This window comes from Ursus americanus, chromosome X (assembly GCF_024610735.1).
Source record: "Ursus americanus isolate L20-20 chromosome X, mUrsAme1.1.p, whole genome shotgun sequence".
NCBI classification, from domain to species: domain Eukaryota; kingdom Metazoa; phylum Chordata; class Mammalia; order Carnivora; family Ursidae; genus Ursus; species Ursus americanus.
Genome location: NC_142164.1, coordinates 14,763,890 through 14,790,855, shown reverse-complemented (window position 1 = coordinate 14,790,855; position 26,966 = coordinate 14,763,890). Strand labels below are relative to the sequence as shown.

General features: G+C 48.8%; 1 protein-coding gene across 1 annotated transcript; it reads left to right on the top strand.

Annotated features, from left to right (window-relative positions):
• The first annotated feature begins 4,235 nt into the window (after positions 1 to 4,235).
• VGLL1 (vestigial like family member 1) lies at positions 4,236 to 26,365 on the top strand. The gene is made up of 5 exons (XM_087859763.1): positions 4,236 to 4,383; positions 8,775 to 9,001; positions 18,573 to 18,992; positions 20,930 to 20,989; positions 24,841 to 26,365. Exons 2-5 carry the CDS (start codon positions 8,800 to 8,802, stop codon positions 24,879 to 24,881), a joined length of 723 nt encoding a protein of 240 aa, XP_087715889.1. The 5' UTR covers positions 4,236 to 4,383; positions 8,775 to 8,799; the 3' UTR covers positions 24,882 to 26,365.
• The last annotated feature ends 601 nt before the right edge of the window (positions 26,366 to 26,966 follow it).

Below are 26,966 nucleotides of genomic sequence, written 5' to 3'. Positions count from 1 at the left end.
ATAGCATCGGCAAACATTTTTTCTGCTTCTTCTTTTTTTGCTGAAGTGTAGTTGACATAACAATATGTTAGTTTCAACATAGTGATGCAACGTTTATATACATTAGGCAGTGATCACCGTGATGCATCTAGCTACTGTCTGTCCCCGCACAGTGTTGTTACAATATTACTAACCATATTCCCTACGGGACTTACTCATTGTATAACTGGAAGTTTGTATCTTTTAATCCCCTTCCCCTTTCGCCCAACCCCCTCTGTTTACTCATCTTTCAATTTGGATAATAATAGTGCCTGTTTTGTGGAATTATTTAAATGGCTTAATACATGTAAATTGTTTAGTGCTGCGGTGGCCCATTGGAAACACCGAATAGCTCTCAGCCGGTCCATTCCTCTGGTCTGCTAGTGAGACCTTTTCTGGTTTCCCAGCATTGCTCCGGAGTTGTTCTTATTTTTATATTTCTTCTGGCATTTTAGTGGGATTTTGGAAGGAAGAGGTGGTGAAATACATAAACTCTGTCCATCACCTTGAACTGGACGTGAGCACTTGCTTTTGAAAACGGTAAAAATGAGCGTTCTGGGTAGTTACTTAGACTAGCACAGCTATAGGAAAACTTGGAGACCATCTAATAGAGCTCTCTCTCTTTTAAAAGGAGCAAAGAAATGAGAAATACCTTCTCCAAGTTTGCGGATCTATTTAGAGGGACAGATCCTTGCTTCCCAGTCCAGTGTCCCTACCACTAAAAACCAGAAGTACCAAGGTTACAAACTTCATATGTCTGTGCCCATCTTGTACCCTTTCCTCCCCTTACGACAGAACAGTCCCTCCTTCTATCTAAAGCCAATCCTTCCACCCGGACTTTCATCCCATCCTCTCCGGCTTTCCTCGGCATTTTCAACCTCTTGCTTTAAACTAGGTCCTTTAATCATGTGGAAAAAGAAACAACAGGGGCATCGGGCTGGCTCAGTTCGTGGAGCGTGCAAGACTCCTGATCTTGGGGTTGTAAGTTCGAGCCTCACATTGGGTGTAGAGATGACTTTTAAAAATCTTAAAAAAAAAAAAAAAAAAGAAACAACAAACCTATTGGAGCCCTCCCTCCACCCCCAGACTCTGCTGCATCTTCCTACTCCTTTTCACCTCCAAACTCCTGCAAAGTACCCTCCCCATTGTGCTTTCCTTTCCCCCCTCCACCCCACTTGCATCTGCCTCTGGCCTCGTCACTCCAGCACACATCTCTCATTAAGATCTTGTGTGACCCCCATGCCACTCAGTCCAACAGAACATGTTAAGGCACCAGATTCTTCCAGTTCTCGGCAACGCTGGACCCAGGTGCTGAGCTCCGCCCTTTGTGAAACCTGTTCTTCTTTGGGCTTTGGGACGCTAACACCCTCCCCTCTTTTATCCCACTTCCTTGCCCAGTCCTTCTCAGTAATGTTTGCTGGCTCTTGATGCCAACCTGGCCAGTCAATGTTGTGGTCACACAAGGCTTGGTCTTCCTTCTCTTTTTCCTCATTTTCAAAGTAGCTTAATTCTTTATGTCTCCCTCTCTACACTCCCTGTGAGTTAGAGCCCAAGGCTTCGCTAGCCATCCATATACTGTCAGCCCCTGCATTTAGATCTCCAACTCAGACCTCTCCCTCTACTCACTGACTGCTGTCATGTCTTCTTAGATGGCTCCAGGACACCTCAAAATCAACATGTTCAAACAGAAAGCTTTATTTTCTCTCCTGAAGAAGGCACCCTCTCGCAATGTTTCATAGTTCAGTGAAAGGCACGCTAATCGATCAAGTTATGCAACCCCCAAACCAACATTTTCCTTGGTACTCCTCATCCCCTAGAGCCGATTCAGCGCCAAACCTGTCGATTTTATTTTCTGACTTCGTCTTGAATCCATCCGCTTCTCTCTACATCCACTTCCTCCCCAACCCCCAGCCCCCAGAGGCAGCTGCCTTCATCTCTGCCCTAGACCACTGGAGCGCCGCTCTCACGGGTCTGTGCCCGTGGCCTTGATCCCGCAATCCTTTCTCCGCACCACAGCCAGACTGATGGCTTCGGCCGTATCTGCTCAGGTCGATTTCCTCCCCCTCCCTATCCCCACGGCCCTCCACACAGACCTCCATTAAGCCCTTTAGTAGCTTCTTTTTATTCCTGGGAAAAAGACAAAATTCCTCAATATGGCCTGCAAAGCCCTGCTGGCTCTGGCCCCTGCTCAGCTTTCTAGGTCATTCCTCCTCACGTAGTGCTCCCTCTACTGTCTCCAACACCAGCGCGGCTTCCTTTTTCCAACACTCTCTGTGCCAGGCCCCTCCCACCACAGGGCCTTTGCACTAGCTATTCTCCCCTCTTCATGTGGTTAACCCTTTCTCAGCCTCTCAGATCTCAGGCCCCGCGTTATTTCCCCAGGGAAGACGGTCTTCCCTGATGGAGTCAGAGCTTCTTATCAGAGGCTCTTCTAGTACCAGACGCTGACTTAGTACCATTGCTGTTGTACGTTTATTTGTGTGACTGAATAATTTCTCTCTCCCTCGCCACTCATTCATTCATTCATTCCACAAATGTTTACTGAGCCCCCTACTGTATGCCAGGCATTATTTTAGAAGGGGCCACGCACTGTAAAGAAATAAATACACAATATAACGGCAAGCGGTGAAAAGTGCTGGGAAGAACAGGGAAGCGGGGTAATTGGGCAGAGACTATGGGAGCCTGCTGACTTGGGTAGGATGGTTGGAGAAGACTTCTGGAGCGGCTGTCGGAGCAGAGATGTAAATGCAACCAGAGGGCAAGTCCAGAGGCCGTGTGGGGGATGGGCATCCCCGGGGAGAGGAAATGGGAGGGTGAAGACAAGAGGATGTTGACCCTATTCAAGGAACAGCCAGGAACCCTGTGGGGCTGGAGTGGAGTGAAGGGGAGGGTGGTGAGATCAGGATGGGGGGGTGGTCATTCCCTTGGGGCCTTGTAGCCCAGACTTGGGAAGAGAAGCCGTAAGAAGCTTTTAAACAAGGAGTGACTGGATTGTCTGCGTGTTCTCAAATGATCACTGGTGCTGTCTTGAGGTGAACAGATTGAAGCAGGGAGCGCCGCTAGGCTCTGGCGTGGGCTGACGAGCCATGGTGGGCGCTCAGCCGAGGGCGAGCCTGGGGGTGGAGGTGGCTTGAAAGCACAGGATGGAATGCAGTTTGAAGGTAGAACTTTCAGGATTTGTTGATGGGTTTCTCCAGATCCTGCAGTGGATTTCCTTTTCACTTTGAGCAAAAGTCAGAAGCCTCGGCAGGGCCCGTGAGGCCTGTCTCTCCTCCCTCCCTCCTCTTCGGCCATGCTGGCCTCCATGCCCTTCTGTGAACAGACCCAGCATGAGACCCCTTCTGCATTTGGTATTCCATACCCACATGGTTTGATCAAATGTCACGTTATCAGAAAAGCCTTTCTCGGTGGTCCTGTATGTCCCCCTTCCCTGCTTCACTTTCCCGGTCAATTCCTCTCTGTTGTACTTACTACCATCTGCCCGATACATATAGTGGGTACCTGTAACATGAACACCAGGGCATATAAACTGTGCATATTTATTCCACAAAGGCAGACACCTGGTCTGTGTCATTCATGCTAGAACAGAGCTCCCAGAACAGTGCCCGGCACACAGCAGGTGTTTACTAAAAGTTTGTGAAATATTGTTGAAACGGAGAAACGAATGGAGCAAAGAATGGCTCCAGGGTCTGGGACCTGAATGACGGTGTTGCCGACCGGGGTCATCTTGAAGATTTTTCAAGGTGAGAGTCGGGACGCCCTGCTCCAAGCCTCCAGCTGTGGTCCCTGAACTGCTTCATACTGTCGCGGGTTCGGAGACACACTCCCTCCCTCTGGGGCCCACGGAAGCCCGCGACATGTCCAGAATTCTAGGAGTCTGGGCTCCCCTTCTCTTCCCGCGGGGAGAAGGGGAGAAAGTCGTGATGAGCCAAACACGCTTGCCCAGTTCCTGAGAGTGAAGGTGTCATCAGTCTAAGGCTAGCCCCATAACTGACGTTTCAGACATTACTGACTCTGTATGTGGTTTCCGGCAAACAACTGGCAGCCTACTTTAAGACACGATATCACTAAGTGCTTTTTTTTAATGCAAAAAGAAAGAAATAAAAAAGAGCTACCTATTTTCCTCATTCCTGCAGGTGCCCAACCCGAATGACTTGTTGGAGCGCATTTTCTGCATTCTTAATAGATAGCCAGCAGGAAATGCCTCTTATAGCCCGGGCTGGAGGGGTAGAAAGTAGCGAGGGGAGGGTACAAAATCCCCAGCCCCAGCTTCCGCAAGCATTGAGCTGCTCCTAGGTGGGCCCAACCACTCAGCATCACTACACGCCTTTGCTCAGCTATCTCCGTCCATGGTCAGGAATTAAGGTAGGAGAAGCTGGTGATTTCTGGGGGGCAGGGAGGGATGGAGATTCAGCTGGGCAGGAATTGGGGCAGGGGGAGCAGTGAGCATCACGTGCTTTGCTCACCGCGATACAATCTGGTCCCTTTGGGGCTTTCGTTCCAAGTGATCCCTGTGACAACCTCTCTGACACCCCAGCCCACGCCCAAGGTGCTGGGTAGCATTCTGCAGCAGGGTGGTAACCGTGTCCTTGCAGGCAGACTGGTAGAGTTGAGGCCGAACTGCTGGCATTGGATGCCGTGTTAAAATATTGTGCAGACGTTTGGGCATCATTTTGAGGTCGAATTGGAGCGCTAGGTGTCTTTATAGTTTGTGCGTTGGGGAAAGGTTGCAAGGTGCCGTGTACTTTCGTAATTACGCTATTTTAACTGCACAGCTAGCAAAGCTTGACCTCAGGGTTTTGTCTGCAAGGGGCTTTTACCACAAGCCAGGGACTGGGACAGGATCGTCTTCTCCCAGAAAGTCCCCCCCCCTTCCCCTCACTGCTGTCCCCTCGGTTCCAGCTTTGCAGCACCCCTTCTCCTAAGCCAGACCCCAGCCAATTCACCCCTGCATCAGGAGACCCCTCGCAGAGGGCTCAGTTGGAGATGGAACTGTCCACGTTTCTGCAGAGGGGGCAGTGAGACGGAGCTCTGCAAAGGCTGTAGCCAATAACGGTTCTCAGAATTTCAGTATCCCCGAGATGCACATCTTCTCCACGGAGGTCTGAGTGCAGCCCGGAGAACTGCTTGAGAGCTCAATCCAGAGAAGTAAGCCATGATTCTCCTTTGGGAGGTGTGTCCGTGTGTTTGGGGAGAGGTCGCCCTTGTACCTTAATCAGGATCCCAGTTGCCTAAGGTCTGATCCCTCCGAGGTGATGGGGATGAGACAGTGCTTCTGACTTTCTCCCTCTCGAACCTTTCCTGGCTGTGGCCAGTAGCCTGTGGTCTCTGTGGTCCTTACTCGAGAAGACTAGGAGCAATCTCCATGGCCCTGATGTCCCAAAGGTCTGGTCGGCTGCCTTCCTTGTAACTTCAAGGGGGACTCCTCTACGATAGATTTGCAAAACTGTGTTAAGCCTGAGCCTAGAGAAGTGGCCACTGGCATCTCCAGGGGTAAAACTGTGAGTCTTCCAAAGGTGCTAAGCAGCCCTTGCAAGCAGAGGCTCTAAGGAGAAGCCCGGAGGGAGGGAGTGGACAGATGTTTTGTCTGCGGTCCCTAAAGGAAACCAGATGGCCGGCTTACGGCCTGGCTCAAGCCTCCCTAGAGATCAGAAGTCCAGCCTTCACATTTGATAAATGGGGAAACTGGAGCTCATGGAGGGGTTCTGTGAGTCCCACCGGGTAGACAGCAAGGGATGGTGGGGAAAGGACAGACCTTGAAGCCGGAGAGCCCTGGGTTCAAATTCCAGCTCGGCTCCCACCTAGCTGTGTGGCATGGGCAGTTCATCTCACTTTCTGGGCCCCAATTTGCTCATCTATAAAACGGGGCTAATACTACCTACGTTGAGAGTTGTAAAGACTAGAGAAAATATGCATAGAGCTTCTGGCACAGAGGCGGTATTTTGTAAACTGTAGCTTTAGGAAAAGGGCTGGCTCCAACATTTATCATTATTTTATAATTTGTAACACCTCCACTTTCTTTTTTCTTTTTTGGCTGTGTCTGGGAGGTAGATTTGACGTATGACTGTGTAAATTTCAGGGGTTACATGTTAGTTTGATAAATTTATGTATTGTAACATGATTGCCATTATAGTGATAATTAGCACCTCTATCACCTCGAATAATTATCCTTTCTTTTGAGTAGCTTGAATAACTTAGTCCTAGTCTCTTTGCAAGTTGGGGGAGTGTGCTGCTGTACTGTGCCTTGGATCTCAAGGGCTTATTTACTGCTTGTGACATTGTACCCTGAACAACACCTGCCCAGTCCCCCCCAGCCCCCAGCCCCCGGTAACCACCGTTTTATTCTGTTTCTAGGAGTTGAACTTTTTAAAATTCCACGCGGAAAATACATGGGTTTGAGTTGCGTGGGTCCACTGACGCGAATGTTTTTACAGTGCAGTGCTGTACGTGTATTTTCTCTTCCTTAGGATTTTTTTGCGTTTCTTTTCTCTAGCTTACTTTATTGTAAGAATACAGCGTATAATACGTATTCAAAATGTGTGTTAATTGACTATGTTGTTGGTAAGACTTCCGGTCAACAGTAGGCTGTTAGTAGTTAAGCAGTCAAGTTATATGCAGATTAACTCCAAGAAGCTGGATATAGAGCATGTGGTTTTGTTTCTTAAATCGAGAAACAACTTACCTTTAGTGACATGCGCAGATCTTAAGAAGCATACAGTTTGATGAGTTCTGACAGATGTTGCCAACACCGCGGGGAGTTCCTCCCTCCCCTCCCCATTTCTGCCCCACTGCCAGCCACTGTTCTGATTTCTGTCCCCACAGTTTGTTTGTGCCTGTCCCGTGTAAGTGGAATCCTATAATCTGTGGTCTTTTGTGTCTGGCTTTTTTTCCGCCCAACATGATGTTTTCGTGATTCACCCATGCTGTTGGGTAGATTGGTAGGTTGTTCCTCTTTATTGCTGAATGACAGTCCATTCTGTGACAGTGCCACAGCTCGTGTATTCATCCTCTCGATGATGGGCATTTGGCTCGTTTCCACTTTTTGGCTACTTTAGACAAAGCCGCTGTGAACCACACGGACGAGGCTTTGTGCGGACATACGTTTTCGTTTCTCTTGATTGTACGTGCCTAGAAGTAGGATTGCTGGGCCATATATAAGCGTGTGTTTCCCTTGAGAAGAAACTGCCCAACAGAGTGGCTGTTTGCATGGCTTTGGGAATAAGGATGCAATGGATTCATTTTTCAGGTGGTGCCTGGTTCTGTTTAGCACGGCTGTCGACCAGGGGAAACAGTGATGTGCTTAATGGAAGGCTTCTGGAGATGGCAGAATGCAATGATGGCTGGGGCCAGAATGAGTCTGAAAGGAGACCTTTTTAGAAGGGCCCCCTGCTCGCTGCCAGATTCCTTCTTGACATTTCTAGCAGGACCATGAAAGAATAGGCTGCAGAATTCATATTCTCCAACCTCTTATTTTTACCCAAGAGGAATCTGAATCCAGAGAGGCTATGTGCTCTCCCCAACATCACACAGCTGAGGAAAACCCCAGGTCCTCTGACTCCTAATTGGTCTGATTTCCTTGCATTGTGCTTTCTCTGCATGAAATGCAACTCAGGCATTCAGCCAATTGTTTACTGACCTACTTATGCTAGGTGCTAGGGATAAAGAAATGAATAAAAAGGCCCCCCCCATCAAGGACTAGAGAGGAACAGAGACTATTAAACTCTAAACAACTGCATTAGATTCCCAAGAACGAATAAAAGTGCCATTAGCCAGAGCACGCTGCCAAGTCCGGTCGGGTGGCTAAAGTTAAAGAAGCTTCTGGACAGGCTACTTCTAGTAAAGAGATGCTGTGCGGCCTTCCTTTACGGTGTGCCCGGTCCTGACTTTGGTGCATGAGGACAGCCCCTGCTCTAAAGGAGCTCGCGGTTAGGATGCTGTGATGGAGGCCAAGTTTAAGGCAACTCGGCCAACAGCAATTGCGCGCCGACTCCGTCTCAGGCTCTGTTCTAGGTGCGGAGGATACGGCGGTGAACAGGGTTGACAATCGGACAATCTTCCAGGAACTTTGCACCCATGTTGCCACATATATTAGCGTAGAAAACGTTGGGTTTTGAGATCTGTATTTGGTTCAGAATGTGTCTGTCTGGAGGCCTTAGGCCTCGTGTCGTTTGTAATTGGCCGTTCCTGGCGTGGGGTCGGGGGGTGGGGGTAGGACACCATCGGAGGCGGATGGCCGGCAACAGCGGAGTCTGAGAATTTGATGTGTCTTATTCTCGCACGCAAGGGGTCAAGATGGAGAGCAATGTTTGTTACGGAAAGTGAAGTCGGGGACTAACCACTAGATGGCTTAGTCAAGTTCTCCAGGGGTGCCCAGGCCTTTGTCCAGGGGCATCTACGCGCAGTTCTGGGTCAGTCTTGGCTCATTTGGTTTTGGAAGAGGAAGGCACTTCCCCAGAAGTCAAGTTACCCTTTTGTCCTCCATGCCTTTTTTTTCTTTAAACTTCCCGCTGTTCTTCTACGTGGGTCGTCAGATGATAATTCTCCTGTGTGATTCTTGAGGGCCCCTTCGGCACCTCGTAGAGCTCTGTCTTGTTCCCAGAACATCGATCGGACGAGGCTCCTGACCTGGTCCTCAGTGGCTCCCTGGAACGGCAGTGAGACCTGGTACTGCTTGCCCCCAAAGCGCCTCTCATTCAAACTATAGCCAAGCCACCTGGAAAATAGAGCGCCAGTAACATTTTGTGTTCGATCCGCAGCTGTCCCCTGCCGGTGTTGCTCACCATGGAAGAGATGGGGAAGACTGGTGTCCAGCTGCAGAAACCTGTAAAGACTGAGTGGAATTCCCGGTGTGTCCTGTTCACCTATTTCCAGGGGGACATCGGCAGCGTAGTGGACGAACACTTCTCCAGAGCTCTGAGCAATATCAAGAGCCCCCAGGCATGGAGCCCCTTGAACCAGAGCTCAGATGTGATCCTGAGGAATGGTGAGCATGTTGGGAGGGGGGAGGCTGGAATTCTCAATCCAGGCGATCACGGAAAGAGCAGTTCTCCCATGCCCTGGATGCACTGGTGGGTGTATGTATTTGCGGAAGGCAAGTCACACTGTAAGTGAGAAGCTGCACCCATTTCTTGGAAGTTTAGTGTGAAAATCAACACTGTAATCCAGCTAGTTCACCTATTTCATTATTTCCTTAATCCAGTGCTGGGTTCACTGCTTAGTACACTGTAAGAGCGCCATGACGGTTCACCATGACTAGGCTTTATTATTTATTTCTTTATTTTAAAGATTTTATTTATTTATTTGTCAGAGAGAGAGCAGGCGAGCACAAGCGGGGGGAGCGGCAGGCAGAGGGAGAAGCAGGTTCCCCGCTGAGCAAGGAGCCCAATGCGAGACTCAAACCCAAGACCCTGGGGTCATGACCTGAGCCGAAGGCAGACGCTTCACCGACTGAGCCCCCCAGGCGTCCCAGCCTTTATTATTTATTATTATGATTATGACTACTGCTCCTACTACTGGCCTGACAGTGTGTCCTGGGAAGGTGCACCCAGCCTCCTTTCAGCTAATAGCGGATGATCCGCTGAGCAAGGGCAGGGCTCCAGAGAAGTCCACGGAGAGTCTCGCCGCACCTCTCTCCCCGCCCTTAACAGCATCGGGCCGTCAATTGCACACACTGTTTGGTAATTTTTTAAAAAATAAGCATTCCTGGGGCGCCTGGGTGGCTCAGGCGGTTTAACGTCCGACTCTTGGTTTTGGCTCAGGTCATGATCTCAGGGTCATGAGGTCAAGGGCCGAGTTGGGCTCTGTGCTCAGTGCAGAGTCTGCTTGGGATTCTCTCTCCCCCTCCCTCTGCCCGCCCACTCCACTCGTGTGCGCTTTCTCTCTCTAAAATAAATAAATAAATAAATAAATAAATAAATAAATAAATAAGCATGCTTACATCTCCAAACAAGTATTTCAGGAAAGCTGTGTCAAAGAGTTCTCATCAGAATACCCAGGTTTGGGGAAAGCTATAAAAATTAAGCTTGCAGGGCTGTTAGTAGGACTTTCGTGGACCCTAGCCACTTCTGACTCTATGGGCTTCTTCCTCAGTACAGCTATGAAAGAGGACATCTTGTGAGTGCACTGGTATAAAAACAACTTTAATCCAGGCTGGATTCATTTTTATGTATTCATTATTTTGTTATATTCGTTTTTCTTCGAATTTAAAAGATGTTAAAACATTTTCATGGGCCCCTAAAAGTATCTGTGGGCCCCAGGCACCGTACCTGCGGTGCCTCATGGAGAAGTCACCCTCACCAGATGGTTGGGAGTCCGTCCGCCATTTTGAAATGTGCAATAGACCAGGGTCTGGTTGATTTTAAGAACTCTCTGTTGTAGTTGCCCAGCACCCACGTTGAATGCCTGGCCCCCACTGGAGGATGTACATGCCTCCAAAGGGTTGTTCACTTTGTGCAAAGATGCCAAGTGGGGGACGTCTGCCTGTGGGGGAAGATCTCCCCTCTTTTCAGGAGCCATTGTTCCGGCTTTGCTCTTTGGGCCTGGACGGGGAGTTGGTGTATATCTGACGTAGTCACCTTTGCAGAATTTACTTCTGTCCTAGAAATCATTTTTCCAGTCAGGTGACGAGATTTTCGGAGACTCTTGTGAGTTAAGTAAACATGTGGAAGGGGATGTGGTAGCAGTAGACAGAGGAAACTATGTAGGGTTTGCAGTTACAATGGGCACAATGGAGGGTGGGGTGGTGATGGCCAAGAGCGCATTGAGTACTTCGGAGCAGGAGCAGGAATGACTGATTGAGTCATTTGGGGAATTAACGTGTAGTAAGAGCTGATAAATGGAATAAGTGGGTTTCGGAGGATCTAATCGGCTCCTTGGAAGAGTCAAAACCCCAAGCTCTTCATGCATGGATTTCACATGCATGGACCTTGGCTATTTGGCTTTGATCGACTTCTGAACACGTTGGCTTGGATTCATTATAATCATTCCCTTGTAAGCGCCATCTACCTATAGTCCCTCACGTCCTCCGTCCCGCTTGCCTGATAAAACCCAGCCTGAAATAAAACCAACTCTTGGCCTCTTGCCCCATTTCATAGCAAGACTCAAAAATGGCACCCTTGCACACTCTGTCCTCTTCCTCTCCTGCTCTTTGGAACTCACTCCACTCAGGCTTTCACCCTTATCACTCCTTAACCACTCTCATCAAGGTTAGCCAGTGACCTCCACTTGCCAAATCAATGGTCTTTCCCTGTCTCCATCTTTTTTTGACCTGTCAGCAACATTGGCTGCAGTTAGTTGCTCCCCCCTCTTAGAAATGCCTCCTTCCTTGGATCTCATAACATCACATTCTCTTGGTTTTCCGCCTTCCTCCCAGGTTACTACTCCTTGGTCTCTTTTGCTGGATGTCCTCTTCTCTTCAGCTTCTAAATGTTTGGAGGCCCCAGTGTTCGGATCTCGGACAATTTGTTTATCTACACTCACACCCTAAGGGATCTCTTCTGTCTCTTGGTCTTAAGTACCATCTGTATCAATTCCAAATGCATTTACCTCCATCCCAGACTGCATTTCAGTCCTGTCTATCCAGCTGCCTACTTGATCCCTTCACATGTCTACTAGGAATCACAAACAATGAGTGTCAGGTTGAGCTCTTACTCTCCTCCCCGAGCTGCTCTGTCCACTGTCTCCCCGTCTCAATATACGGCAGCTGCATCCTTCCAGTTAACTGGAAGTCATGTTTAACTCCTCTCTTCATCCCCTACCCCATGCCCAGCCCTTTGAAAAATTCTGTCCGTTTTACCTTCAAAATATATCCAAGTTCTGACCACGTCTCCCCACCTCTGCTGCTATCATCTTGGTCCAGGAAACCGTCATCTCACCCCTGGATTTTGGCAGTAGCTTCCTGACTGGTCTCCTTGCTTCCACCTTTGTTCCCCTTCTTTCTGTTCTCAAGATAGCTGTCAGAACAATACCACTAAATGGAAAGTCTCATCCTATGTCTCTTCTGGTCAGAACCCTCCAGGAGCTTCTCGTCTCACTTGGAATCAAATCCAAAGTCTTGCACGGGGCCCCGTTTTCATTCTGATTTCATATCCTACCACCCCCACCTCATGTAATCCAATCTAGCCTCCTCCTATTTGTAGAACATGTCAAGTATGATCCTACCTCAGGCCCTTTGCACCTCCCCACCCCTCTCCCTGAAATGCTCTTTCCCCAGATAACTGCATGACTTCCCCCTTTTCTCCATTCAGGTCTCCATCGGAATGTCCCCTCTCCAGCCAGGCCCTCTCCGCACAACCTCCTTTAAAAATAAGAACACTCCCCCACCGTCACCCTCTGTCTTCTTACACTATTTTATTTTATTTTTTTTAGCATTTGTCACCACCGGGCATATTATATATTTATGTATTTTCTTTCTTATCTCCTCCCATCCTCTAAACTCTGAATTCCGTGGCAGCAGGGACTCCGTTAATTGCTACTTCCCCAGTACCTGGCCCAAAGCCTGACACACGGAAGGTGCACAGTCAAATATTGCTTGAATGAATGAAATCGTGATTCAGATCACAGGGTACTGATGTCTGCCACGGATGGAGTCGCCGAAGAGAGTGTGGTGTATGGTTTATTAACCATGTGATCTCAGGGCACATCACTCCCTCTATCTGTGCCTCAGCTTCCTCCTCTCTAAAGCTGGGTATTATTCAACTATAGGAGGAGTCCGTGAGATCATGCGTGTCCACTGGCACGCAGTGCCATGTAGGTGTTCGTTATGTTTGTGTGGTGGGTATGAAAGCTTGGCGTATTGAGTGGCTAGGGCGGATATGGGGGCCTGCGTTCAAAACACTAGGATCACAGAGCAGCAGGCCTCTTCTGGAAGACTGTGAGTTTTCTAGGGGGCTTCTGCCATGTAGCAGCTGTATGGTTTCCTATGCCTTCTGACTTCTTTCTATTCTGGGACACCCCTGTGCATGAAGGGAACTGGGACGTGGCCCTGTTTCTTGCCCAAGCCAACCTTCCCAGGCCAGACAGAGCGGCAGCCATCTTTTCTGCTTACCTTCTTGGTTGCATTTACCCTGTGGGAATCTCATGGGTCCCTTGACTGTGAAGATGTCTTCCTCACAGAGTGTGGGGCAGGCAGGGCAAAAGTTGGTCCAGCTGACTGAGCAAAGGAAGGCCTGTCTTCCTCAAGGCCTCTCATCACGGTTAAGAATCAAGTTTCTCAGAGGCTCTGCTGCCTCTCGGGAGGCCCCCGTGAAAGAAGGCCAGTCCCCCAGTGGTTCTCACAAGAGGTGTTATGTGAGAGCCCCGCAGCAGCTTCGGAAATGGTGGGAAATCCATAAAGTGGCCTTTCATTACTGACCGTTAGCAGCCTCTCAGTCCCTGCAGGCCAGCCCCAGGCCGCCAAGCCCTGGCTGAACCATGCCCAACAGAACAGGCTCCCATTCACAGGCTCCCGTTACGGACTCGGCCACTTTCTAAGGGCGCTCTGTCAAGCCAAATATGCAAAGCCCAAACACAGAGGCCCATGTGGCTAGGAAATGCCATCGAATTTGCTGGCTGTTTTTCCCAAATCCAAATTATTTTTTTATTTACTTATGTATATTTTATACTGGCTGGACTTTAGAAAAGAAAACACAGGCTGGAGGCATTTTTGAATGATCTCCCTTTTTAAAGGACATTGAGGATTTCAGAGTAGGTAACCAGGGAAGCTTCAGTAGTTGCCACTTCCGGGGGGGGGGGACAGGGTCCGGATGCACATCCCACTCCATGGTCCTCCCCCCGCCACGGGAAAGGGCTGCGTGAGAAGGTGAATGAGCACCCAGAGGTCTTCTGTAGTGAGACCCAAAAGATCATACCTCCTCTCTCCCCTCAACCATAATCCAGTGAGGGTGGGGGAGAAACACTGGGGTTTTTGTTTTGTTTTGTTTTTTGAGTGTGAATATCCATTTGAAATAGAGTCATGTTAGTTGTTCCTGGCTCCCGTGAACACTGATAACTTCGTGTCTTTCTTTCCAGTGAGGGAGAGGAATCCACACCAACATAGAGTGAGCTCCCACTGGATGCGAGACCCCATGCTCCAGTGACTGTAGGCACTTCAGTCCTCAAAGGCCACTGAGATTTCGGAAGGTCAAAGATAGGCAAACTGAATATGGTGTCAGAAAACAGGAGAGCCGTTACCTCTAGGGAGGTGGGCTCCTGGGATGGTGGCCATGTTCTGTTCCTTGATCTGGGTGCTTGTTACCTAGTTCGTGAACATTCCCCCAGCGGCACACGGGCACATTCTCCTGCATGCCTGTTGTATTTCCCAAAGCCACTTTACAAGGGGTATTAATAGCCTCACTTCACGGAGGAGGAAGCGCAGCCCAGGTAGGGTTAAACGTTGAGATGGGTCATACAGCCAGTGAGGGCTAGAGATTGAAACCCAGGGCCATCGGACTCTTTACTAGTCCACTGTCCCGCCTTTGTAGACCCTCCTGACAGCACTCCAGTGAGAGGGCTAATACGCAGGACTATCGCTAATGCTGTTGACAATGGCTAAGAATTCTGGAGCACATCCTGTGTGCGGGGCCCTTTGCTGGGGGCTCCCACATGGATTAGCTCATTGAATCCTCACACCAGCTAGTGGTTAACTCTCACTGTGCCCATTATCCTGGGAAGGAAACTGAGGCTCAGAGAGCCAAATGACTTGTCCAAGATTCCACCGCCAATAAGGGGTGGCTCTTCGAGACCAGGGCAGTTTGACTCCGATCCTGAGCTCTTAGACACTTTCAAATACTGCATTTCATCTTCCTTTTCATCTGGGCAGAGTCTCTGGATAATCAGCAAAAGACTGGTACCCTGGGGAGGTGACGGTAAAGGAAGGAGTGGGACTGAGCAGGCCACCCTAGCGCCTTGGAACAGGACCGTGTCCTGTAAGCTGTCCTTCTGTCCCCGGTGTTGTTTCAACCTCGGCTAATACAAACAATATCCTCTTTGTTTCTGGGGTGAATGAATAAGAGGCCAGTGCCACTAGCCAAGAAGACCGAGAAGGGAGAGTCAGTGCGCACAGATCGGACAGGCCGAAGGTTGGACTGTCACGATGCAAGATGTGAGTGTGTTCGGAGGGTGCTTGGTCTTAACTTCGTCATAAAGCATGATTTGTATTAAAGGCAGAGACAGAGAGGGGGGAGGCGGACGAGAAGCAAGGATGGGTGGAAGGAAAGCCACCATTATGCATTGCTCTTTTACAATTGCGACTCTGATTCAATGAGTGAAGTAGCTTCCTCAGTTTTTACTTAAAAAAAAATAACTTTTTTTAATCACAAAAGTACTGTTATTTTTTGAAAATTAGAAAACGAAGATAAGCATTCAGGACATAAGCACATGTGTATCTATGCATACATGCTAAGTTTTACACTGTAACATCATTTTGTACTTAAGTCGTGTATGTGTGTATTTATATATATATATATATATATATATATATATATATATATACACACCTGTATATATACATATATATGTGTGTGTGTGTGTGTGTATCCCAGGACCCCAAGATCATGACCTGAGCCAAAGGCAGCCGCTTAACTGAGCCCCCCAGGTGCCCCTACAATATCATTTTAATGGCTCCAGAGTATCCTTTTCATAGATGCACCAAATCTGTTACACTTTTGGACATCAGGTTGTTGCCAATTTTTCACTATATTATAAATATCCTTTTGAAAACCCTCGGAGCTACGTTTTTACACACATCATTGATTATATCCCTCAGTTGTTATAAGGGGAATGACTGGATCAAAGGGTGCGTACAAATAGCCCCCAGAAACGAAATGCCATCTGCCACCATCCAGCCCCCCGTGTGTGAGAGCACCCAGTTCACTGCATTCTCTGCAGTCCCGGGGAGGCAGAGCTGCTAAGGGCATGAGGTTTGCAATCAGCCAGCCAGAGCGTTTGCCAACTGCGTGGCCTTAGGCGAGTTACCTGAGCCACTCCAAGTCTTTATTTTGTCATCTGGGTCGCCATGAGGATCACGTGAGCTCACGCGGGCAGAATGCTAAGCGAAGCGCCTGGCCCCTAATAAGCGCTCAGGAAACAAAACTTGTGGATTTGCGATCGCTCCTACCCGCGTCTGGCGTATCAAATCCTGGAAATGGACACGCGCTGAGCAATGGCTTCTGAAAATTCTCTCCTGCAAGTACTGTCTACACCACCCGCCCTCCATACCTGCCCTCGAGTGCTGCTGCTGCTGCTGCGGGCTCTTGCGCTCAGCCCCGGGCTCTCCCCTTCCCCAGCACTGTCTGAGGCTAGGACGGGACTGAGAGGCACGGTCTAGATGCTCAGAGTTGGGGTACATGGGATGGAAGCCTTCTGTATCCCTACTGAAAGGAAGATCCAGGCGGCCCCAAGAGTCCCAGAACCAAAACGTTCCTGGACTGGTCTCCATTCATTCATGTATTTTGGGGTTTGATAAAGCAGCAGTCTTCCCTGGGGCTCCCTCTCTCTCATCTCTAGAGGTAACTAAGAGGCGGGGACCTTGGGTAAGAAAGTGTCACCAGGGCCACTTCTAACAGCGGCAGCAGCCACCTCGAGCCAGTCAGGGCTGTGGCTTAGAATGCCTTCACGGTTGACAGGGTAGGTGAGTGTGGTTGCAGCAAAGAGTGCCCCCCAAAAAATTCAGGGTCTCCACTCCACGGGGCACCAACATCCAAGTCTGCTCTGGAAAGATGGCTTTCCCTAGGTCCCCCAGGATCCACTATGGGTTTGCTGTGAATTTGGGATTTGGGACACTGCCTCCCCCCATGCTGCCATCCAAACTGTGCTCTGGTGCAGTCAGTGACCAGATGGGCCTTGGACATTTTGATTGGAAAATTCTGGAAGGCCTAAAAAAAAAAAAAAAACAGAAAAGAAAAGAAAATTCTGGAACGGAAACATTTAAAGGAAATACTCAAAAGCCACTGGGGTCCTGCCTTGTCTATTTCAAGCATTCAGTCTCTAGGTCATATGTATGAAACCTGTAAGGCCAGTTCAGATGGCAACTGCCCGCTTGTCGGGCTACACATTGTTTCTAACTTGTGCTCAGAACACGTAGTACACTTATTCAACGTGAAGCACGCCTCGCGATTATACTAAGTCAGCTTAATCACTCTCTTTGTGCTGCACAGTGCCCTGAATGGCTACCGGTCTGCAGATACCAATTCTCAAAAAGTAGCATTCATCCCCAAGAACAAATCTTAGTATGTTTCCTTGCCCTTGGTTTCATTAAAAGAGGCCAACCGTCGCCCCCCGCTCATTGCGAGCAATGTGAAATGTTGGGTAGAATATTTGTGCCACATAGGTTTGGACTTCTTTTGCTCTTCTGTGTATTACATGAAAAGCTATGATGGGAGGGCGAGCGGAGGGAGGGGGGGGGGGCGGGCGGGCGCTCCGGTGTCGCTGTGCAGACCACTCAAGACGCTTTTATCTTGTACAAAATCCAGGCAAGTGGAACATTCGGGAGAGCTGGGAGAGGCACACATGGACTGGGGGGGGGAGGGGGGGAGGGGACCAGACAGTCTCTCCAGCCCTCCAATCTTCCTTTGTCTCCACGCCCACGCCCCCCTTCATTATCTTGGATAGATGAGAGGCTCTAGGCTTTAAGCACCATCTGCCGGAGCTCTCTCCCTCCTCCCCTCTCGCCTGAGTGGGTGTTGCGAATGGGGAAAACATCCATCCATGTCATGAGCTGCCCTAGACTTTTCGAACACTCAGATTCAGCTGCTACCCTAGGCACAGTTAGAATAGCATCTATGAGACCAAAGGAGACCCCCCCCCCAGCTAGTCCACAAGAACTTTGTGAGAAGAAACTGAGTCACTGCTTGACCTGGAGCACGTTTTTTTTGCTTTTGCAGAACGAGGTCCAAGCAATCCCTTCCCTACCCGTCACTTCTTGCTGCAGCTCAGATCCCTGTTTGACTGATCTGCTTTGCTAACTTGGTCCGGTCTTAGCGTCCCCATGCCCCCGATCCCTCTAGAAAATGGGGTTTCGACGCCTAGACTTGGTATGAGTGACTTGGACGCAGGCAAGCGTTAAGCCCTTTATAAAGCCTGTGGAGGTGTCCTTCTCTCTGGTGTATTCAAACCGCGAGCTATGAAATCAAGCCAACCAGCAATGACCGAACACACATCACATGGAATCAAGCAATTGTACTTCTAGAAAAGTTTCCTGGAGGGGCTCATTGGACATGGGTGCAAAGATGTTCATCACGGTGTTGTTAATATAAGTGAATCCCATGCTGGCGCTGGCTCTATTCAGTGCCATGGGAGGGTATTTGCAATATTTTAATGATGCAAAAGCAGCCTTAAAAATCCTATGTGATGTGAAAACCACGTGGACCTGAATAGAAACAAATCCTAGAAAGAAGTATACCTAAAGGTTGTAGTCTGAGTGGGGTTTGTTTTTTGGGGTTTTGGTTGTTTTTTTTTTTTTACTTTTTCTACATTTTCTTCACATTAAAAAACAGTCTGTAGTCACCCGAAACAATTAAGCTATTTCCATTTTGAAAGCAATAAACACCTAACATGTCTTGTGAATCTTTCCTTCCCAGATACTGACATGCCTCCAAATCAGTGGCGTTTCTCTTCTCCGTGGACCAAGCCAGAGCCAGAAGCATCTTTTGCATATGGCGCCACCCACTGCGACTTGCACGGGCCCAGTCTCCTGACTCCGGATCAGTACCCAGTGTCCCTGGCAGGGAGCCCCTCCGTTGAGTCTGACGAGCTGTGGCATTACCCCTCCCTAGGCAGCCCCAGCTCCTCAGAGCTTGGCTACCCTCAGGCCTACTCCAGTGGGCACATGGTTCCAGAGCCCCAGCCTGATGAGAAGTACGAGCCCTTCCTAAGTCTCCTCCAACAAGACCGACACCTAGTCCACCCTCCGGAATCGGCAGTGTGGGAGGATTGCAGCTCTGCCCAGGTAGCCAGAAGCGTGGGATTGCTCTGCGACTTGTCCTCCAGCTCAGCCCACGGTAGGGAAATGCCTCTAGATACGTGGAGGATGGCCTCTGATGGGTTGTAGTGGAGAGGGAGTTGGCAATGAGATGGGCTGCTAAGGCTAATTGCTCCCTCTTCAGACATGGGGCTTCCGAGGGATGGAATGTTCTGCTTCGATGTTCTGTAGATCTTCACTAAGCTTCATCAACATTCACAGATTAATGAGTCAGGGTTACAGAGATAGGCTGCCAGATGGACTTGGCCCCGGATATTCACCCCAGTCTGTTGACTTAGACTTATTCTAGAAAAATGATTTAGGCTGCTGCCTAAAATCTCAGGGTCCTGCGTTCACCTCACCGTCAGCCACCAAATAATCCACTTGTAAAACAGAACTCTCTGACATACCTACAGGCTCTAACTCTATTCTCTAAACAGGTTGGCAACTTGCAGTGATGCCAGGTTCCTGGGCAGAAACAAGGGCAATCTATACCAACCATCTGCTCCAAACATTAAAATTCAAAGCCACCGTAGAGGCGGTCGCATTGCTGCCTGGAGACCGCCACAGTGCCTGGCTGTCTTTGGCTCGCGCCTGCGCCCTGGGTCCCTCCTGCTCGGTCTCCCTTGGGTGCCTGTGTCCTGGGCACCACCCCTCCCTCCTGAACGAAAACCACCTTATAAGGCTCATTCACTTCTTCATTCACTCATTCACCCAACAAATATTTAATGAGTGCCCCTACTAGGTGCCAAATGCCTACCAAAACACAAGACTCCCTTCTTGAAAGGCTGGGGGAGAACTGGCCTGAGGTAGACTTTCACCAACAGAACAACCTCGAATTTGCCTTTCATATGAAACATTGGTAATAGTCTGTATTTTATGGTTTCATGGGGCCAAGTCCACATCCTCTGGCGTTCTGTATACTCGGGATGAATTTTCTTTTACAGCCCCCTAGTCCGTACGTGTCTGTAGTTCTAGTGTTCCACGCCTGAAAGAAATTGCTAGAAGTTGCCTTTCCTCGGAACTAAATATACAGTACACAAAGGGCCTGTTCAGTGCAGCCTACCGAAGTCAGGCACTGTGTTCCAGCCTAATGTTAAAAACAAATTTCCCATTAAAATACCACTCTGTCATTTCCAGAGTCTGATTAGGAATGTACTTCAAGAGTAAATCATAAAAGTGTCATGCTTGGGAAACCCATGAAAATTCCCACCCCTGTACTCTTTTTCAAAAATCTGTTCCTCCTGGATTCAGAGGAAAAATTAGGCCAACTGTGTTTGCATATATGCCTGTGCATACACACAGCAGAGCCCTGTTTCAACAGTTGGTTAGAACACAGATGGCTCCAATCCTCACCTCCCAAACATAACAACTATACGGTTCAAGCCCAATTCAGCAAATATTTAGTGAACATCTACTATACGCCAGGAGCATCGTGGCAAAATTAGGATGCAGGCGTGATCCTATTTCTGAAACCTCTAGACAATTCCTAAATGTTCATCACCAAGGCTGACTACTGCGAACTTCACGCTCTCCTACTAACATTGACGTTAGTTGTATTAATTGGCCCGATGGTCTAGGATTCTGTTGGGGAAGACAGGAACACTGCCTGTAAGATGGGAACAAGCCCCCAAGGTACCTTAAAAACAGAAACTTCCCTGTTTTTGTAACATCTGATAAGAGAAAATATGCCCAGTGTCTATCAACGGAGGGGGAGGGGGCGCCTGGGTCGTGGCTCAGTTGGTGAAGCGTCTGCCTTGGGCTCAGGTCATGATCCCAGGGTCCTGAGATCGAGCCCCGCGTCCAGCTCTGTGCTCAGCAGGGAGCCTGCTTCTGCCCCTCCCCCTGCTCATGCTCTCTCAAATAAATAAATAAAAAAACAGACAAACAAATAAATAAATAATCTTTAAAAATAAAGCGAGGGGCAGGCCATTTGGAGTCCCTGGAGATTTCTAATCCTGTGTTCTTCCTTTCTAGATAAGAAAATATATTTCCCCCCAGATGGTGGACCTGCCGTTGCCAACCTTGCAAGTGAAAGTAAGTATCTGGTTGTGCCTTTCACACTTTGTCACTAGAGCCTGAGAACAATATTGGAGGAGAAGCTCATGGTGTGAAACCCAGGCTCTTCCGCTGATAAGACCCTGATTTCTCTTACTTGGTGTTTTCATAGTTGGACTTTGTTTCATCTTCATCTCAAAGAACCCATGCGCTTGGTGCCTTGTAAAATGTCTTGACCATTTTCTTTCTTCTTCTTCTTTTTTTCCCCATTTTCTTATTTTGTTCTCCGAGCAGCTGAATTGAGTTCTTTTACCTGAACTACATTTAACCCAGATGACTCAGCGAAATGAACAAATTCATGAGGATTAGTTTGCTTGTCCCAGATGTTTCATTTTCAGCCTAGGACATACGGCCATGCCAGGACTCTGTGACCCAGGAAAATGCCACTTGAGGCTAATGACCAGGACTCTGGGCTCCATGCTCAATTTGAAAGTGGTGTCAGGAGAAACTTACAATGGGGAGCAATCTGGGTGGAAAGGCATGAGGATCTTTATGGCCTGGATTCTAATCTGGGCTCATGACTTACTAGCTTCAGACACGTGGGCACATTTCTTAACCCCTCCGTTCCTCAGTTGGCTCATTTGTAAAGTGAGGATTAAGATAGTGTATCCCCCCATAGAGTGTCTATGAGGATTAAATGACATAGCATATGTAAATGCTTAGGACCTACATTCCAATGTAAATTAGCCGCAGTAAGCCATTAAAAGTAAGCTACCAAACCCACAGAGTAAGACTGGCACACACTAAGCCATCAGAAAGTGACTGTTGCTCCGGGCTGTGGGTATAAGGAAGGCAAGAGCTGCCACCGTGGCCCCGATCTCAAATGCTTTACAGGCTAGTGTCGAGTGGGGGGAGGGCGGCAGTAGACCTCATTAGAATGTTAGCTCCATGAGGGCCAAGACTTCGAGGGGCGTATACCCACATCCCAGCACCTGCAACAGAGCGCCGCACAGAGGGGAAGACGTATTTGTTGAATGGATGAATGAGTGAGTGCTGGAAACAGTAGAGAACGTTGAAGACAGAAATAGTAAAAATACATCACCGATCCAGTACAAATTCTTTTGTTTGAAGCCCTTGTGTAAGACAGACCAACAGACAAGCCAGAACCACCCTTGGTGATTAATTGGCCGTGCCCAAGTGAGGAGAGGGATTTAGGGCTGGTTCAAGAGCTTTAGTGTGGCTGAGTCAGGCTTCACATCAGTCTACCCAAGAGGCTGAGTTCTGCTAGCCTACTAATGAATGACAGTCGGGATTATAAAGTCTCCTCTAAGTATTTGTTAATAGTTTGTACGTTTCTTAATGTTAAGCCTTAGAATTACTGAAAGCTTGATGCTTTAAATCGTTCCTAGGCCAAAAATAACAGCAACAACATGTACGGGGTTGGGGGGGGGGACTATGAGCCAAATCCCACACGCGCCATCCTGCTCCGTGCCCACAGTGACCTTGTGAATGGGGCATGTGCATATCTTAGGTGCCTGAGACAACAGGTCTTCGGTGAATAGGGATTGAACGGATGCATAAATACTCTCATTTCATAGATGAGGAGACGGGGTCTCAAGCAGGTGGCAGGGGTGTTCCTCTCTTTGCTCTCAGTCTTAAAGCCGTCCTCAACCATAAATGACAATACACATAAATCCTGAAAAACAATTCCAAGTTAAATCAAGTGTACCACAGTGAGAGTTGGCAACGGTTAAGATCGTTTCACTGCATATGGGTTCACTATCTGTGGCCAAGACACTGTCCTAAAATAAGCCGGGGCGCGGGGGATGCTTGGAAAGCAGGCACAGGAACAATATCACCTTGGGCAAAGGGCAAGTGGATGGACTTTCCGAGCAGAGAGTGGTTGAAAGGAGATGGGGAGTGGGACCCTGGCTATGCCAACAGTCCCAAGTCAGCTCTCCTGCCACTGTGGCTCTGGGCACAGGGAGGCAGCAGGGCCCAGGGACTGGGAAGGGGTCCACTTCCGGGAACCCCAGCAAAGCCCCTGCTTTTCAGCATGCCGCCAGGTTCCCAGTGTCTGCTGATGGTGAGGACCACGGGGGAGCGTGGGAAATGCACAGATTCCGCGTCCTCACTTCCTGTGAGTTCCGCACGGAACTCCATTGCCTCTAGACGTTCGATTCTTTGTATATTTTGTATGAACCTGATTTCAAAGTGAACTGGATGAGCCTTTCAGTAGGAATTTCAGTAGTTCTGAAAGATTCCGTGTGTGAGGCCCCAGATAAGGATTGGTCAAAGGAAGGAAGGTTGAGTCTCCTCCTGCCCCTCCGATATGGGTCCAGTCCCCTCCTGCTAGCCAAGGCAGATTACTTAACCTCCCTACACCTCCCTCAGCAACTTTTCCTCTCCCCCCATCCATCACGCTCACCCACCAAAGCCTCCATCCCAGACGAACCTCACTGTCTCCCTTCTGTGAATCACCCTAAACAAACAGTGCTCAGGAAAGCCACCCCACCCGGCTGTTTCTACTTGCGACTCCTGACCTCAGACTTCAGCTGGGCACTCAGGAAGCTGATGACTCCCATACTCGCCCACTTTTCAACCCCCAGATTCACACTCTCAGCTGATGCTCTAGCCCCAGGGTTGATGGAGAAAGCAGGGTTCATCTGATTAGTGCCCTTGACTCCCCACAAACAAACGTGCAAATTGACTTGCACCTGTGTCCTTATTCTCCTTTAAGATTTTATTTATTTGACAGAGAGAGAGAGAGAGAGCAAGGGGAGGAACAGAGGGCGAGGGACAAGCGGACTCCATGCTGAGCGCGGAGCCCGATGGGGGCTCCATCCCACCACCCTGAGGGTATTTGCAAGTGAGTGGCTGTAACACGGGAGCCTGGTCTCTGAGCTGCACAAAGAAGGACAGAAAAGGGGGCCGATGAGGGGAGATGGGTAGTGGAGGTCGATGAACTGGAAGATTAGGTTATGGAAACATGTAGCGCTAAGACGACTTACGCCAATGACATGGGAGGTGGTGGGTGGAGAGTGGATGTTTGAAATGGAAATGGCAAGGGTGCCCCCTGTGTAGGCGACAACCGAGTCTAGTGTCTGGCCGTGGGAATGGCTGGCTGAGGTAGAAGGAAGCAAAAGGTCATTAGAGATGAGAACGGTAAGATTCACGGAAGTGAAGCAAAATAAGAACCAGTAGCTACCTACAAGGCAGGTACTATTATCCTCATTCACAGGATGGGAAAATTGAGGTTTAGGGAGGTTAAGTAATTTGCCCAAAGTCAAGGTGAGTGAATGCCAGAGTCCCTTTTCTCTGACTTCCAAGTCCTTGGTCTTCCCTACAATGCCGATTCCACTCTGCTACGTATAAAGACAGTGCCTCTTTAAAAAAATATATGTGTATATATATATATATGTATAAAGATTTTATTTGAGAGAGAAAGAGAGAGAGCGCGAGAGGGTGTATGTGTTGGTGGGGAGGGGCAGAGGCAGAGGGAGAGAGAGAGAATCTCAAGCAGACTCCCCACGAGCACCGGGCTCGCTCTCACAACCCTGAGGTTGTGACCTGAGTCGAAAGCAAGCATCGGGTGCTTAACCGACTGAGCCACCCAGGTGCCCCAAAGACACTGCCTCTTTAACAAAATAGTAGCTAACATTTACTGAGCATATATGCGCCAGACACTGTTCGTAGGGCTTTCCATGTGTTTAATTGACTTGCATTCACTCACCTTTCCAGAACCTTGGGAGGTAGGTTGCATTAGCGGCCTCGTTTAACTGATGAGAATGTGGAGCTCAGATAGGCTAGGTAACTCGTCCTCGGTCGCACAACGAGGGGAGTCAGGATTCAAACAGCTTCTTCCTCATTATGCTTATCCTGTTTTTCAGAAAACCAGGCTCCAGAACGAAGAAATGTGTTCTTTTACTGAACCTCAGTCCGAAGAAGAGAATTCCTTTTTCCAAGCCTGCTTGTGATTTTCTACTGTGAATCTAGAGGGCCTAGAGACCGCACCGTCCTTTTCCTCTTTCTGTCACCTGTTTCCCCTTAAAATTCAACGCTTCTCTTGCTTGGCACCTATGCGCTGCAGCAGGCGTTTTCAGACTTCAGTGACTCCCCAGCGCATGACATGGTTAAAAGAGCAGTTCAGAGATGGGAACCATAGAGGACCCCCCCCCCCCCGCTTCTCCCACCTTCCCTGCACCTGCTGCCTTCCTACTTAGAAATCAGTCCCCTTACCCTCTACCAGCAGGGTCTTTCAAACCAAGACTGACCACGTGGGGTCCTATGGGGTTGTCCCACTTTGTTAACTGAATGGAGGAGATACCAGGAACGGCCCAAAGGTTTTTAACCTTAACCCAGACTATGGCCACCTGCCCTCCTGCCTCTACCAAAGGCAAAATGAAAACGGGGTGGGCAAGACCCATTGAAGAAGTTGAGGCTGGGTATTCCCTGCATCTTCAGAGTCTGGAAGGAAGCTGAGAAAGTTCAGGAAGGCTCTCATGAATGAGGTCCTTTCGCTTGGGATTTCTGATTCCTCAATTCTAAAAAAAAGTGATTCCCAGTGGAGTTGCTGAGAAATCTGAGAACTAACTTATTGGAAATTAGTTAGCAGACTGCCCCATTCTGGGCTGGGCCTACACTAAGTTCTGTGCCAAGAGCATTTCTTAGTTGCGGATCCATGAGTTTCTTTCTGCCCTCACTTTGAGGGCGAGGACTCTGGCATCCGACCTCCCGTGGGTGTTCATCTGGACCTTGGTGACAACTTCCAGCCGGACACAGGGGCCCACCTGGCTTCCACAAACAAGGAAGCCTTCCCTTTAGCTCTTTCACCGTTAGTGACATCTGGGAACCATTAGCTCTTTTCAGCACAGAGCCGTTGTGGCCACCCATGTGGATAGCCACAGCATCTTAGACAAATTGGAGGGGAAAGACAAGGCTTCATCTAAGACATGGCAGCAGGACCTCCCTACAGATTGTTCCAGATCAAAATGACATATTTCTTCAAACTCCTTCATGGCTCTAATCTCCTTGTGGCCAGTGTGAGCTTGGCACTTAGCCTGTGACAACCCCAGAAGCCCTTGCTGTCAACGCCATCCATGCAGCACCCCTCCCCCCTGCTTGCTCCTGTGTCATAGCTCGGAGGGTGGATAATAAAACCACTCTTGGGTTATGCTATTCTTGGTTCCAAATTCTTTCACATCCATGATCTCATGCCAACTTCCCAGCAACCCTGAGACTGGCATTACCTCCATGTAATACATGTGGGTACTGAGGCTTGGTGTTGGTAAGTGACCTGCCCAAGGTCTCCCCACCATACTACTTATCAAGGGTTAACATCAGCGTGGCTTTTCCATCTTTTTCCTCCCGCCTGCTGTGTAAATAAAGACCACAGCTCTTGTGTGAGTGAATCCATGACCTTGGCAGTTTAATACAGTAACTGTCTCGAGACTACAGCTTTTCCAGTGTGTCACATATGTTTCCTAGATTTAGTGAGAGAAAAGATACTTGGCTAATACAGTTTCTGAGTTACCTTCAAAAGCCATGTTCTTTTTTAGGTGATGGTTGGGGAAATTCAGGGTGGGGGCTCAGCCTAGCACTTTGCTGCATAATCACACAAGTGTGTGTTTCTCTCGACTCACTCTAGAAAGATTAATCTGTGCTCAAAGATAGTATGTACCATCAGGATCGAACTCTTAATATGCTGTTTAGGGAAAAAGAAGAAATGATTCCAAGAAGGCTGGCATCTTCTGCAGACTGGTAAAATCTGATCACATTTCCTTGCGGATTCCCAAGCTCTCTCTTGAGTAAAGCTGAAAGCCATAAACCATGTTCCCACTGTAATAAAGAGGGAAGACCAGGCCTCCTGACATACACCAGTAAATCCCCACCCAGATCAACTCCTACTTAATTCTAGAGTTAGACTTCTGGCTTTCTATACCTGTCCTTTGTTTCCTTTCCCACCTCACTTCCAAAAGCTACCTCGAAAAGCACTTCTTTGACTCACTTTTGGCAA

Bases quoted from the DNA above. Each gene is read 5' to 3' on its own strand.
- VGLL1 (XM_087859763.1), top strand. From the start codon at position 8,800: ATGGAAGAGATGGGGAAGACTGGTGTCCAGCTGCAGAAACCTGTAAAG. The intron at 9,002-18,572 runs GTGAGCATGTTG...TTTCCTTCCCAG, and splicing joins AGATGTGATCCTGAGGAATG to ATACTGACATGCCTCCAAAT. The intron at 20,990-24,840 runs GTAAGTATCTGG...CCTGTTTTTCAG, and splicing joins TGCCAACCTTGCAAGTGAAA to AAAACCAGGCTCCAGAACGA.